This window comes from Schistocerca cancellata, chromosome 3 (assembly GCF_023864275.1).
Source record: "Schistocerca cancellata isolate TAMUIC-IGC-003103 chromosome 3, iqSchCanc2.1, whole genome shotgun sequence".
Taxonomy (NCBI): domain Eukaryota; kingdom Metazoa; phylum Arthropoda; class Insecta; order Orthoptera; family Acrididae; genus Schistocerca; species Schistocerca cancellata.
In genome coordinates, this window is record NC_064628.1 from 524,772,085 (window position 1) to 524,788,603 (window position 16,519).

At 40.4% G+C, this 16,519-nt stretch overlaps 1 protein-coding gene across 3 annotated transcripts in view; it reads right to left on the minus strand.

The window, feature by feature from the left end:
• Nucleotides 1-284: 284 nt before the first annotated feature.
• The window catches only part of LOC126175349 (ubiquitin-conjugating enzyme E2 W), an 82,167-nt gene continuing 65,932 nt past the window's right edge, over nucleotides 285-16,519 (minus strand). For all 3 annotated transcript variants that reach the window (XM_049922078.1, XM_049922082.1, XM_049922079.1), the window contains exons 5-6: nucleotides 13,821-13,896; nucleotides 285-1,257 (exon numbers count right to left, since the gene is read on the minus strand). In XM_049922078.1, coding sequence (XP_049778035.1) covers nucleotides 1,244-1,257; nucleotides 13,821-13,896 — 90 coding nt within the window. In that variant the 3' untranslated portion in view covers nucleotides 285-1,243. The remainder of the gene's footprint in view (nucleotides 1,258-13,820; nucleotides 13,897-16,519) is intronic.

A 16,519-nucleotide genomic window follows, 5' to 3' on the forward strand; every position in this document is an offset into this window, starting at 1 on the left:
TGTTGCCAGCAACTGACACGATCGACGGGTCAGAAAAACATCATACATGCACACAAAGGGTCGAGGTCAGCTCATGCAAGCACGCAAGATTCAAATCCATCAGGTGTTTACAAAAACAAACAAGGTCAGATTATTTTCTAACAGACCTTGTAAATGTGTACTTCCAGTTAGGAAGTGCTGAGCAGAACCAATTCACTTTATGGTATTTCATATCAGAATTTCTACTATTGACTACACACTGGAAAATCTGGGATCAATCAAACAAAGTGCAATACACAAGTAGATTAAAAATATGATTTCATTTATACCCTTAAAGTATTAAATATCTAGACAGAATTAGTGTATTTACAGTTTAAGAAATGTACAAAATTTAAAATAAATTTACACTGGACTTCTTTTTCCTCTTATACATCAGCAATCTTATTAGTTACAGTAATCATACAATTTGTAATAAGGCAATGAAGTATATTGAGAGTGCAAGAACTTCTTGACTTATCTGAAGTCACACATTTAGCCTAGGTACAAAACCAATAAAACAAGCAAATAATTCTGTATAAAATATAACTGGCTTCTGTAAGAAATTAAGTAACATGTCAATATTAAACCCACTGGTGCATCGTATGTTAACCAGGGTTCAAAATATGAGAACTTTTTACATCTTGAGCTTTCACACACCACAACATTGTGCAATGAATGCTGCTTATTATGTAAAACTGATTCTAATCCAACATCACGTGAACACAACATACATAATTCAAAAAGCAGCTCTCTGTGGGCTAGTGAAAACACTTCAAGATACCTTAGATACTAAAAATGGTGATTACTCTCAGTAAATGCAGAAGCTGTGGATTAAGTAATTCCAATTTCAGTCTTTTGAAACTGAACTGAATAAAATACAAACAACAACAATGAGAAACAACAAAGGTAAATCCACACAAAAGCCACTAATGTTCCTTAAATTATGAAAACGTCTTGCTAGTACATCACAACACAGATTTGTGGCAACATACACAAAAACCCTTCTCACTCAATGACCAAAGCTGTATTTTGTGACACAGGTCAGTTACTGTAGTATCACAAAAAACTGGTGAAATTTAAACGCAGACAGTTTCATGTTTTACACATTAGATATCCATGTTTGTCCACCAACTATTCACTTTTCATAGATGATCACAGACAAAAATCATCTGGTTTCACACTTTAGAGTGGTACTCTTTAATTTAAAGATGCTATAAAGTTCATCCTATACATCATCATCTGTAAAAAAAAAAAGAAAATAATGATGAGATAACCATATTAGCAGTAATAACTACATACTTTTAATATCAAGAAGCAAAAATCACACGCAACATACTCCAACCAGGGACAAAAAATCATTTATTTAAAAAAAAAAAAAAAGAGGAGCTGCTGCACCACAGAGGCACATGTAAGGCAGTTGAGAAATTAACCATTACCTTGAACCTAACAGAAGATAGCTGGTACAACAAACCATGTGAAACTACATGGCAGACAAGATGATATTTGCTGTGCCATAAAATAAGAATACCACAGCTGACAAGGGAATGCTCCAATCCCTGTCTTGAAATTTTTTATACAGGAAGAAAACATTGAGAGAAACATGATGTCTAAAGTTTAGCTGCTAAGACATACTGCAATTATTTTTAAACAATGCTGAAAATTGCCAAATTTGTAGTTCACCAGGTGGTGGGTGAAATGTACACCCCTACTGTAGTTTTAGCAGGTAGCACACGCACAACACGGCAGGCGCATATCCTGGGTTGTTGGTACGTTGTTGAATAGGTGACACAGCATTACACAATCATAATGTGTAAAGTGAATATCAGTTTTCATTGATAGTTTCCCTGTCACAACTCTTCAAAGTTACTATTCACTAGAATTTGCAATTCATGTAATATCCATAACACTCAGCAGTTCCCTTTGCAGTATTGCCAAGTGTTAACAATGGAGAGGAAACTGAATTAATTTTCTTTGTACATGTTTTCTAATAGCATCAGTCTTTGTGCAGCTTCCAGAGTTTCACACTAATGTGGAATCCAATACTGTTTTAAACCTTGCAAAGATGAAATATGAAGACTATGATATGCAATCAGAGTCACCTGGTTCTCCTGAAGACCTACATATGTGTCATTTATTAGTTAATTTGTGTCAACATGAGAAGAAAAAAAAATACAATACCTTTCTTTCAAGCCCAAAGAAAATATGTACAGTAAGAGCTTTCAGTGGCAAAGAAAAGGCCATACATTTTTTAGTTAAACAAAGGGGTGGAGAGGAGGAGAGACAGAAAGAGAGAGAGAGAGAGAGAGGGGGGGGGGGGAGGGGGGAGGGAGAGTGTTAATAGGTGATACTACAGAGAAATTTGTAGCTGACGTAAAGATGAAGCTTCTTGTAATCCCTTAGAATGCAGGGTATAATGCAAATCAGCCAGGTTTCATTGAAGATCTACATGCAAACCGCACTTTATCATTTCAAGTGAAAGAAAGACAAAGTCACTTGTGCAGTCGATGAATGCCATGACGCATTCGTATAAAATAATGCCAGTAATAAGTATCAGTGGAATAATTAATGTATTCACAGCTTTATATATGTCTTTGCAAAACTCACAGCAAATAATTAGGACCACAAATTAAAAAAAAAAGGACTATTTAGTTGCAAAAATCTGGCATAGCAAAACATGGGAAAAATGGGAGAGAATAATTTTCAATATTACTGCTGAAATGTCTTCTTTTCAGTTGCAGAAACTAATTCACTGCTTTTGTTGGACTCTTGGCCTGGACATAACACTCCTTTGTCTTTATGAGGATGGCAAAAAGACTGTTAATATAATTCTGATTCCACTCTGAACTAATAGCATGATTTAACCTCTACATAAAGACATGGTTCCACAGTGTAAAGCTTTTTTTTTAAATTATTGTCCAAATATAATTTCTGATAGTTCTGTTAAATGTCAGTCATTTGTGTATTGTCAGTTTGTACCACCATGTTTTACGAATTTGATCAAGTGTGCCTGGTACGGAGTACTATACGCAGGACGACCAGGACTTCACCCAGTTCTGCCTAAATAGGACTAATAATTACAGTGAAGTTCCTGAATGCATCAATTTTTCTTTTATCAGGTGTGCCTCATGTAAGTCTCTCTCTCTCTCTCTCTCTCTCTCTCTCTCTCTCTCTCTCTCTCTCTCTCTCTCTCTCTCCATCCAATAGATCAAAATTGGTCACTGGAATTAAAAATAAATAATTTATTACAATCTGGCTTTTTTAGTTAAAAATCATATACCATCAATAGAAAAACAATGTAACAGAAGTGAGATGAACTACTGAGCTGGAACTTATCTCATATCCACGAGTATTAAAAAGTTATATTATTACGAGTGATTGATGAATTTGAAGTGAAAGTAAATATATTGCTTGTTAAGCCAGGAATATGTGGGAAGTTTATTTTTAAAATGTGATGTAAATGAGAAAACATTTTTTTGATCTAAAGAAGTTATTACAGCTTTGGTGATACAAAGTCCTGAAGATCAATGTGGAAAGTACTGTTATACAAATATAACAACAAATGATGACTAACTGAAAACCCTCAGCTGCCGACAGGTGTTGATATACCTCGATGTGGACAGTTGAAAATGTGTGCCCCGACCGGGACTCGAACCCGGGATCTCCTGCTTACGTGGCAGACGGTGTTCATTGTAAATAAGTATTATAGCAGTCGTATTACACGTTTATTACCTTATAAATAAATAAAAAACTTTTTTATTTTAAATTCAGTGCATTAGTATTTGTAAAATGACTTTCATATAGTGTTCATTAAAAATGACGATCATTCCACTTGGAACCTGTGGAATGGTACATTAGCTTATTTGTTTTAGTTGTAAATATTTGTCATGTATTGTTGTTTTTCTGACATGTTCCACATCCTGGAGGACCTCCTCACTACAGATCAATTGGAATGAAAGTAAATCCAATCTTTTTAAAAAAAAAAAAAAAAAATTCTGAGGCCCCCCCCCCCCAGTTTTGTTTGTAAGCTCAGGAAGTTTTTTCTTTTTTTTTTTTTTCTTTATGTATCAATCCTCATTTACTGTCCTCAGTCCTAGTGAGATTGTTAGGATGTGTATGCAATCAAAGAAAGTACATAACACACAACCTGTTCTATCCGCTTTTCTCAGACCACATTTTCGGAAGATCAAGACATGATGTTCTCTTTATATCTGGTTAAAACAGCACAATCACATTTTGTCCCCACTTAAAATGTTGAATATCAGTTTCAATCCACCAGAATGAAATCTATTGCACAATAATTCTTCTGTTTCAAAATTTCTTGGTGTAGTATCCAATTAATGCAAATGTAAAGTCTTTCAACAAGGCTTTTACAGACAGCTGATATCACAGTCTCGACAGTACACTGAATGTGCTGGGAGGGGAAGTAGGCCAGCTTGACCATTCTCTCAAAGTGAAATTTGCATTATTCAACAGGATATGATGGTGACCAAGTGAATAGACTTTCATCTTATGAAGAACTGTTATGTTTATGTGTATGATCATAATGAAAGACTTAGGCTATGGAAATAGATTTTCTAAATTGCAGATGCAAATACCTAAGGTAATGATTCACACTAAGCTCCAATTTGAAATAATAAAACAAGGACTGCCCATCAATGTTAACATTTAAACTTTATGGAAGGAGATCATATGATTACTTCCAAAAGTCACAAATTAATGAAACTTGCAATAAAAGATTGGACTGGCTGATGCTATTACATGTCTTGTTTGAAAATGTGATCAATGAGTAGAAACAACATTGTAAAAAGTTTCACTGTTACCCTCCTAATTTTTGATGAGTAGACTATAGTGACAAATAATATTATCCAAATCTCTCAAATATTTTGCATTCTTAACAAAAAAGTGAGGTAAGAGAACACAGCCATCGAGAAGAGCAATAAACTATAAGCTTAATTTAAAAAATTAAAAATTTTTAAAAATTAAAAATAAAACCATTTTAAACTGAATTAACAAGCCACTGAAGTGGGCAAACAGGAAGATATAGCTAAGGGCAGGTAGTGCTAGAAAGGATTTGGTAAATGACAGGTGGGTGATGCTAGACAACTTGAGTGATCACTTAAGTTTGACCCTGAACAATGTGCAAGCAGTTAATGGATGTGTAAACACATACATGGTTGTGACATTTGTGGAAGGATTCTCAACTGGTGTTTGTTGAAGTTACATCAACATATGCAACAGGTGAATTATATGATTAATAATATAACCAGGAAAAATGTACTGTATAAATGGCAACTTTGACAGCACAGTGCACTTTAGTTATTGTCAATGATTCACACATAAACAGAAAATTTCCTCAATACTGCTTGCTGTTCCATGGATATCACAGCATACAATTTATAGTATATTTCAAACACATAAAACGCTGTATTATGTTCTGGCTGGTATGTGGCAGTTTTCTCGACAGCATGGAATATGATGATTCTTCCCTGGCCCACTACTGCCATTGATTAATAACGTATAGTGGAAGTCAAAGGAAATCATTTCCATGGTTAGGATGTTCTTTTATTTTGAAATAAACACTTTATCTCATTATTTAGCAATCAGTTAATTTCAGCCTCCTGTGCACTATGAAGCTACAATCACAATTACAATTTTTATGCTCACGGAATGTTATATTACACACATCAGAGTGTGTGGAGGGGGGGGAAGCAACATGTGATGGCAACCCTAGTAAGTTTCACACAACCATGATTGATATGAACACAACTATCACAGATGTGAAGTACATAAATGTAAAATGAGAGAAGTGCAACCTGTATGTAGGTTTCGTCATTGAATCAGCACTGTTTCTTTATAAATTTACAGCATATGTGGACCCATACATAAAAAGGAGGAGGTCAGTTGGCAGTGAGGCCACCAGTATTTCTAAGTACTTGGTAAAAATGACTTGTGATATGAAGAGAAACACAATAATTGTAATATCACTCGAAGTGACCAAACACATACCACCTCAATTTCTTGCTATTGCAGCTCAGTATGCAGACAGAAGATAGAACATTCCTACAGTATTGTACAATTTGTTTTATGTGGTATACACACTGTACTAGTCTGATGATTCCAGAAGGTATTTACTTTTTCCCCCCTGCTGCATATTATTTGAATAGTAATGTTGTGAGGACAGTCAATTTATACCATTTTCTGTTTACGTGTGTCTACAGTCCTGCAGTATTTTAGAAATGACAACTTTTCTGCCTAAACTCTTATTGAATGTATTTATTTCTTTAGAAGGAAGGAAGATTGGGTTTAATGTCCTGTCAACAACAAGGTCATAAGAAATGGAACACAAGCTCGGATTGTATCAAGGATGGTGGAGCAAATTGGACGTGCCCTTTCAAAGGAACCATCACTGCATTTTCCTGGAGAGATTTAGGGAAATCACGGAAAACCTACACCTGGATAGTCGGACACAGGTTTCAACCGTCGTCTTCCCAAATGTGAGTCCAGTGTGCTAACCAATGCACCACCTTATTTCTTTATGATAGTGATTTTAGGTATTGTGTCATTCTCAACCAACAGCTGTAACAACATTAAGTTGCTAAAAACAAGTACATATTAATGGGTTGCTGGACAGCATGAGTGTGGTGGTGGTGTTGTAGGGGGAGGGGGTAGGTGGGTGGGGAGGGGGGAATTAAGGGACCAAACTGTGAGGTCATCAGTCCCTTCATCCTATATATATAGAATGAGGAATAATCCTTAGAGGAAGGAAACATAAAGCAAATGCGAGGAAGCCTGACTGTAGCCAAGATACAAGAAGACAGAGATAAAAGAAAGGAGAAGTAGGAGCCAAGGAAGAGGTAGTAAGGTGGGCGTGTTGCTCTACTCTGAATGCAGCTGGAGAACCCCTGGGCATGGAACAAGGTGAGAGATGGAGAGACTCCATCTGACCATCAGTACTTTGCCCTCTCCCAAGAACATTGGCAGCACAGACAAGATATTAAAATTTTAGGAAAGACAAATATTAAAAATGGTGAATACAAAAGAATAAGGAGAATAAAAACGTGGGAAGGGTAGGAGACAGACTGGACCACCGATCTAAGGCCACCTTACGTGTCCTGGGACAGAGCAGGCCAAAACCACACCACCTCACAGAGACTAGTAGCAGAAATCACATTTGTGGGTAAAACATAAAACCAGGTCAGCCATTAGCACCAGAGGTAGCAATCATGAAGTTTAAGATACCGCTGGAAGGCATCTAAATTTGGGCAGTGTAATAGGGTGTAGGCCACCATTGGGTGGGCAACTCATTGGCAAAAGGGGGGAAGGGGGCAGCTTCACTTCGGAGAATGTGCCCATGGGTCAGCCAAGTAAGGCCAATGCATAGCTGAAAAAGGACAGTGGATTCCCTGCACAAAGGGAAGAATTGCCATGTCATCATGGTCTCCTTTATTGCCCTCAGTCTGTTGGGGAGTCCAGGGTGGACCATACTCAGTTCCATGCCGCTACAACTAATGGTGTAGAGTTGACTGAATGACCAGTTCTGAAACACCATTTCCAAAATTGACAACGTCCTGGTAGCCAACTTTGTCAACCAGTTGGCATGTACATTCCCTGAGATCCCAACATGACCAAGGTTGCAAAGACGAGCTGCTGTTGTTCAGCTTGGTGGACATCAGGAAGAAGATCCCAGAATGTTGTGACTAATGGGTGATGAGGGTAGCACTGGTCTACAGCCTGAAGGCTGGTCAGAGTGTTGCTGCACCTTAGAAGCATCTTGCCGATGCAAGAACAGCTTGTTTGATGGCTGCCAATTCAGCTGTGAAGACTTTGCATCTATTCAGCATACAGCATAGTTCACTGCATCCTGCACATGTGTATGCAAAACCGGTTGATCCATTGAACATTGAGCCATGAGTGTATACCACTTCAGAACCCAGAAAAAACATCGGGGACACCCCGGAACAGGTGATGAAAAACCAGATGTCAGCTGATCTTTCAGTTCAAAGGATAAATCGTGACAGATCCTAGGTCAAGATACATGCCATGGGGGCATATGCGATCGCTCCCTGGCAAAAAGCAACAGGGGGGGGGGGGGGGGGGTTCGATTAAGCAGAGACACTGTATTCAAACTGCAATTGTGACCCCAGTTCTGGGTCTCTGTTGTGGGAGGTGGATCTCCCCACTGGGGAAAAGTGCACAGTAGTTTCAATGCTTAGGGGAGTTGCAAATGTGTATAGCATAAGTGAGTAGCTGTTATTGGTGCCTGATCCATAATGGAGAGACCCTAGCCTCCTAAGTAGGCTGTTCACAGGTATAGTTCAAAAGGCTCCTGTTGCAAGCCGGACCCCACAGTGGTGTACCAGATCCAGTGACCACAATACTGAGGGCAATGCTGGACCATATGCCAGACTCCCATAATCAAGACAAGACAGGATCAAGGCTTTGTAAAGCTGCTGAAGAGTAGAACAGTCTGTGCCCCAGCTGGTGTTACTGAGGTAGTAAAGTATATTAAGATGTAGCCAGCACGTTTGCTTAATTTGATGAAGATGGGGAAACCAGGTCAGTAAGGCATCAAAGAACAGTTCCACAAAACAATAAATCTCCACCACATTGAGTAACTGGTCATCAACGTAAAGTTCTGATTGTGGGCGAACAGCAGAACATTGAGAAAAGTGCAGGACACCAGTCTTGGTGGCTGAAAACTCAACGCCATGGGTGAGGGCTCATGACTGCGCCTTTTGAATGGCACTGAGCAACACCCACGCAAGAGGAGCAATAGTAAAAGCAACAATCGTTAGCATATAAGTAGGGTGATACTGAGGACCCCACAGCTACTGCTAGACCATTGATGGCCACTAGAAAGAGAGGGACACTCAATACAGAGCCCTATGGCACCCCATTCTCTTGGATATGGATGGGGGGATGTTTCTGTGGGAAGCATTAACTTGAACCTGGAAAGTACAGTGCTACAAGAAATTCTGGGCAAAAACTGACAGCTATCCTACTCATGTAAGGTACTGAGGATATTGTGTTGCCATGTGGAGTCATAATCCTTCTGCACATCAAATAAGATGGCAATATGGAGTGGACATTGGTCACAAGCTGCCCAGATGGCAGAATCCAGGCAAACAATGTTGTCAGCAGTGGTAAGGCCTTGGCAAAAACCACCCTGGGAAAGAGCCAGAAGGCCCTGAGACTTAAGGAGCCAACGCAGCTGCCGGCTCACAATGCCTCAGAAAAGCTTACAGACAACACTGGTGAGACTAACTGGGTGATTAGCTGTCCATTTCTAGGGTACTGAGCAACACCCACGCAAGAGGAGCAATAGTAAAAGCAACAATCGTTAGCATATAAGTAGGGTGATACTGAGGACCCCACAGCTACTGCTAGACCATTGATGGCCACTAGAAAGAGAGGGACACTCAATACAGAGCCCTATGGCACCCCATTCTCTTGGATATGGATGGGGGGATGTTTCTGTGGGAAGCATTAACTTGAACCTGGAAAGTACAGTGCTACAAGAAATTCTGGGCAAAAACTGACAGCTATCCTACTCATGTAAGGTACTGAGGATATTGTGTTGCCATGTGGAGTCATAATCCTTCTGCACATCAAATAAGATGGCAATAAGGAGTGGACATTGGTCACAAGCTGCCCAGATGGCAGAATCCAGGCAAACAATGTTGTCAGCAGTGGTAAGGCCTTGGCAAAAACCACCCTGGGAAAGAGCCAGAAGGCCCTGAGACTTAAGGAGCCAACGCAGCTGCCGGCTCACAATGCATCAGAAAAGCTTACAGACAACACTGGTGAGACTAACTGGGTGATTAGCTGTCCATTTCTAGGGTGTTTCAGTACCGGGACAATGATGCTTTCTCGCTATTGAGATGGTAACTCATCCTCATTCTTTTTATGGTTGAAGATAGTAAGGAGATGATGCTGACAATCCACTGATAGGTGTTTTAGCATTTGGTTGGGGATGCAGTATGGCCCAAGAACCGATCAGTGCAAAAAGGGTAGGGCACTAATGGGTTCACACTCATTGAATGGAGCATTAGAGGGCTCCAGGTGGGTGTAGTGGAAGATAAGTGCATTCACTCCATCCACTGTTTGAAGACACAAAATGCAGATTGATAATTCTCAGACGCAGATGCTCAAGCATAATGCAGAGCAAAATGTTCTATGACAGTGTGTGGTTCAGTGAAGACAGTACCGTTCATGGAAGAAGCACATACACCTGTAGGGGGCTGTTATCTCTAGAGGAGGCTTACCTTTGCTGAACCTATGAAGGAGTGGTACATGGTCCAATGGTTGACACATACAGTTCCCTGCATTCTTGTTTGTGCCATTTTATTAGGCGGCACACCCAGGCATGGAGCCATTTACAGGCAATAAGGTGCTCTATAGATGGATTCCACTCAGGGCATTGGAGCCCTGCCTTTGATCTATAATAGCCTCTATGATTTCTGAGGTCCATCAAGGTACTGTCTTCCAACAGGAGGATCCCACAGAATAGGGGATCGATAAGTCAGCTGCCGACAGAACGTTTGCCCTTGTACTCTTGACAGCTGTGTTAATACCTCTATGTAGTGGAGAGCTAAAGGACAACAGTGGAGGTGAAAGTATCTCAGAACCATTGTTGAAAGCACATCTGGGAGGACATCTAGGGGAATGATACTGAGGGAAGAGCAGGAAGATCAGGAATTGGTCACCTACCACGCAGGTCATCACAGGCTCTCCATTGGATGGATGAGAGAAGACAAGGGCTGCAAATGGGAAGATCAACAGCTAAATAAGTTCCATGTGCAACACTGAAATGTGTGGAGGCATCAGTATACATGAGAAAAGTCACGACCTGCCAGTAAGTTTTCAATGTCTTTACCACGGTCAGTGATTGTGGTTCCACCCCACTAGAGGTTATGTGCTTTGAAGTCACCCAAGATTGGGAAAGGGGGCAGAGGGGGGGGGGGGGGGGGGGTGGGAGCTGAGAAACCAATGCAGACAATATGTTCTGTGACACACCACCACCACTGGGATGGACATAAACAGTACAGACAGAAAATCCTGAGACGCCCTTACCTGAACAGCCACAGCCTCCAAAACTGTACCAAGAGGCCCAAGTTTGCTAGATACAGAGCCCAAAACATATGAGCAAACTCCACTTGACACTCTACCATAGCCAGCGTGATTCTTAAAATATTTCTGGTAACCACAAAGTGCTTGGGTCTGCATTGCTAGAAACCAGGCTTCCTGAAAGGCAATGCAGAAAGTAGGAGAGGTGCTTAAAAGATGTCGTAGTTCAGCCAGGTGGTGGAAAGAACCACTATACTTCCTCTTGGGAATCTTTCTGTTAGTATAATGAGTGGGTGTGTAGGGAACAAGGAGGCAGGTTATACCCCACGATCAGCTGATGACACTCATTGAGAATTTATGGTTATCAAGATACATAGGTTCTGAACTCATTGCGTGGTGCAATCTGGAACCTCAGGGGCCACTAGAATCGCCACCTTGGCCACAAAAGCAGAACACAGAGGATTGGTGGCATGGGAGCCACCTGTATCTCCTCCTTCTTAGAAGACTTTTTTTTATCTTTGGTCTCCTTAAGGGGTTTAGATGATGGAGGGTTTTTCTGAATTAGTTTTAGGGACTGAAGTAGATTACAAACCCTTATGAACAGCAGCCTGTGTCTCCTTCAGCCACTGGTTGGTATCCTGCTGCAGACCGGCAGAAACTTTGGAGGGAAATGTTGTGAGGGACACCTTCCTGGCTTGAGAAGCCAGACGAGAGGGATGTATCTCTGGCCGGAGGATGGGGATTGATGGCCCTGGTGGATTGGCGAGCCACTGCTCCCAAAGTGACTGTGTAGGAAGCAGCAGCAGGAGGAGAGTCCCAGACCACGATGGATTCAGGCATGGTCAAGTGCCCCTGAGGGCCTGCTGTAAAAGGCATAATGGGTAAACATATCGTTGTCAGAGAGGGCGATGTCATCATAGCTGTAGCACACAACATTGTTCCGCATGGAGACTGTAGATGCTTGTACTTTTTCTTAGCCTCTTGGTACGCTAGTTTGTCCAGTCTTATATTCCCCTATTTTCTCTCTCTCTGAAAGACAGTGCAGTCTGGGGGGCAGGGAGAAAGTGCTCTCCACAAATGCCACAGTCGTTGTGAGGGACACATTTGCATGCAACTGTTGTCCACAATCCCTACAGACTGGGGTGGCACAGCAATGCAAAGACATGTACCTGACTTTTATGCTTCTGAAGCACTGCATGAGCAGGTGGGGGGACTTATGGCTTCACATCACATCAGTACACAATCACCATCTTTCCAGCAATGGATCATGTTAAAACAGGCCAAGAGGAGGACCCCAGTAGCAATACTATTGTCCCTTGGTCTCCAATAGACATAATGGACAATGTGTACACCCTGTTGCTCTAATTTGGAATGTAGCTCATCATCAGAGGAGGCCATGCAAGAAAATGATGCCCTGAACCATATTTAGACTACTATGGGATATGATAATCACTGGACTGTCACAAGCAAGCAATGCTCGTGCCTGGGCAAGGAATGTGTTTTAATCAAAACTGACCCACTCTTCATTTTGGAGATGGCTGCAGCTTCCCCAAATTTGTCCTCTATATTCTCCACAAAGAGTAACAGTTTTGTGACAAATCCCCATCAGTACTTATATAAACCAGGTATTGGGATTGAGTATTTCTCTGTTGCTTAATACAGAGTTCCTACCAGGGCATAGCCAGGGAAGGATACATTTCGGGGTCATATCTCTCTGTACTGAACAAATTGTTTCCTTCTGAAGAGACTGTTGGGATTGTATGACCACCAGCAGGAGAAACTCATCTGCTTCATATGCAAGTCATCTGTCATGGTGCCACCCATTGCAAACTAGGGTTCACCCCTTGGGAGCCACCCTTCCTCAGCAACAGCTACCTGGTCATCTATTACTCTGTTCCTGTGCCCCAGACATGATGAGCGCATACTCCTTGGGGAGTTTCCACTTCAGGCACCAACAGAGAGATCCCTGGGTAGTCCAGCAGGCTACCACCGTGCAGGTACTTGACGACGACACTCCCCCCCCCCCCCCCCCCCGTTCCCCCCCACACTGGGATGGCAACCAAATTGGGTTTTGGGCATACTACCTCACTAGAAAGGAAATGGTGCTAAGGTGGAAAGGCACAAAGGTCGAACATATACAATAATGGGCAACCTTTCCTGCATGATTCGTACTTCTGAAAAATTTGGGAAAGTGTTGGCAGGTCAGACCCAATAATGGGGACAATGTATTGATTACTGAGAAAGTGCAAAAAGCACAGGAAGTGAAACAAAAAAAAAATAGGGTGCAAAATAATGTACATGGTGCAAATGAGGTCTTCAGCAGGAAAAACCATCTGATGAAAAGACAGAGGGGGAAAGGGACAGTGGAAGTATAGGTTTGCAGCACAGGAAGGGAAGCAGTGCTGCAAAGGCTGAGGCCCTCTGGTAGCCAAGTACATACTTGCAAAAGAGTTGTGGGCTCCCTGTGGGACATCAGTGTTCAATGTAAACTGCTAAAAGACCATTTTTCATGTTGGTGGTCATGTAAACTGCTAAAATAATTCTACAAAATGGTCTCTCGAGTTTATGTTGTTACAGCTGTTGCTAGAAAATGGCACAATAACTGAGATCACAAACATAAATAAATACATTTAATAAAAGTCCTCGTAAAAAATCTTGTCACCTCCATTTGTCAAGTTATATTCCCACTGCAGAAGATGCAGCATGCAGTCAAGATTCTCAGTTTTCATACATACCATGATACCACCATTTTGTCTTCTTTGGATTCTTATTACACGTTTTGACATAAAATGAGTTGTCAGGCGGCCTTTTCTGAAAATAAAAGTACATAATCTTAGCTTCTTTTATTCTATGCATGGAATTCTAAGTACTACTACTACTACTACTACTAACAATAACAATAACAATAATAATACAAGCTACTGAGTTAGTTGTACAATTTGGAGTTAATTAGTCCTTAGCATGTGGAACAAGTCAGATTTATAGTTATAGTACGCTTTCTCATCAATAAACATGGCAACCTGCTGACCATTTACACGATTCCTAAAGTTGTGTGTGTATTTCCCTTCCCTTACAAATGATTTTTGATTCCTTTTGTAAGCTAGGGTTTTCTTGTGTCTTATTAGTGTCATATTTCATTGTTTTGTAATGAATGCAGCTGTTAAAGACTGATGGAAACCCATCAACAAATACACTGAATTTGGAATTGACAATGTGCCACATTATACACATTCATCTAGTCAGCTTCCTGTATGACTACCTTGAAACTTTCTGTTGTCTGTTCATTAATTATCCTGTTTTCCATAAACCACTTCATTGGAATGCGACAATTCATTTCGTATGGCTATGCTCTGATTAAAATTCAGGGTGTATACGTGGACAAGGAAAAAAAATTCCCGGATTTTTCCTGGATTTCCAAGTTAAAAATACACTTTCTCCCGGGTGAAAATACACTTTTTCTGTGTTAAGTGACAGTATACTCTTCCTAAACACTGTAAAACTCATCAATCCTGTGAATGTTTATGGTTTTATATACCGACATAGAATTTCCCAGCACTTTAGAAAACGAAACTCAGGGGGGAAAAACACATTTTGAAAGACCTTTGATATGCAGCAACATGTACGCTGCTTATATTCGTATTACGAAGGTATATATTTGAATTCCATCAAACACCGCATGTCACTTTCCGAAGCATTGAAATCGAGATTGCAATGCACTTTTGTAAGCCAGTCATAGCTCATGTCACGCGGTCTCACCAGCCGATGACAGCATACGACACATGATGTAGTCAGCCAATAGCAATATCACTCTTAAGTAGCGGGAAAACACAAGTAAGAAAAGGTAATGGTTTAAATTAATATACACAGCATCCACATATAATATTGGTCTCTAAGATTAATAATCTAGAAGAGAAGCTAAGCTTCCACATATAATGTTCATCTTTTTTGCGTGTGTTACACTTTAAGATACATCGTACAAATGTGCCAGTAAAATTTTTAATAACAACGTAATGTCTGATCTTCTGGGCTCGAAATTCTTCTAAATTGGCGTCCTCAAAGAGTTGATTTTTAAATGAGAGTCAAACACTTTGTGATTTACGAAATTCATTGTGCATTCTCACACATAATTCATCTTGTGTAAAATGAAATTTGCTTTGAATGTAATGCTTTTCAAACCACCATTCGCAATATTTTCCCGCGCCCTGTTAGAAATAGGTTCGTTTCAGCAATTTCAAGAGAGTGCTAGATAAGAGGCGTCACCGCACTGGCGCAGCTACGATGAAGCAGGAAGCCCATATGTTTGGACATGTAAAACATTAAAAGATCTTACATTATGTCATAAAGGAAACAAGACATCAGAGGATACTTCAAGAGCATCGGAATTTCGTGAAACGTACTAAAATGCATAATTCGGCTTAAAGTGCACATTCGTGTGTCCAGATTCGGATGTAAATTTTCTTGGAGAAGCAGTACTGCATTATGTCATGTTTGGTTCTCTGTTATGGCATAATGCCATACACGGACTTGAAATGCAGCAAACAGTTGAAAGTAGCCAGTGTGAATTTAACACTTTGTTTCAAATAAATTGACTGTCAGCAGAAAAGATTAATAAAAGCCAAATCTCTTTAGCAACTGACAAAAATAACTTCATTGTTCTGCAAGGCTGGCTGTGAGAAAGATGGAAATAAATTCTGAAACTAATAACATATTTTTGCCTTCCGTAATTATGCGAACGTATTTTAATTCATTTGATAGCTCCTGGCTACAGAAATCCGTTGTGTTTTCATTTAATGTAAGAGCAATAAATGAAGAGTAAACAACAAAATCACGAAACGTAAACACACGTCACGTGGAGACGACCCACCTCCCCACCACAACTCAGACTACTCTATGCATCAGCCCCAGATTTACTATATTTCCGAACCGGGGCAGTATGAGGTGATGGCACCCAGCCACACTTCCGTAACCAGAAGTGGGAGAAGGTACTTCTCATATGTGACTCAACTGCGAATGCGCAAGAGCCCGCCCGCAACTGCTCAAATGAATCTAATTTAAACAGTTGTCATGTCACGCTCATTGGAGGCAATTTGTTGTTAAGAAGCATTGCATAGTATTCCTAAAGCCTTTGACACATTTTGTTGTTGGCAGACACTTGTATGAGCACTGTATTTTGTTGTTGTATACGGCGCATTTCCTTTGCAACTTAAATTTTATTTTCATTTATTTTTCTTTTTTCCTCTCTCGTTGCTGCAGTATTATTTTTCAGTAGTGGGATACAGTAATTCCTTTTTTAGAGTATTGGTTCTTACCAGTCAAAATTACAAAAAATTAACTGAAAACTAAAACAATGAAAAATTCTCGGAATTCTAAACAATTCCCGGGCTTTTCCCGGATCTCCCGGTTGTCCCAGGTCGTATACACCCTGAAATTACTT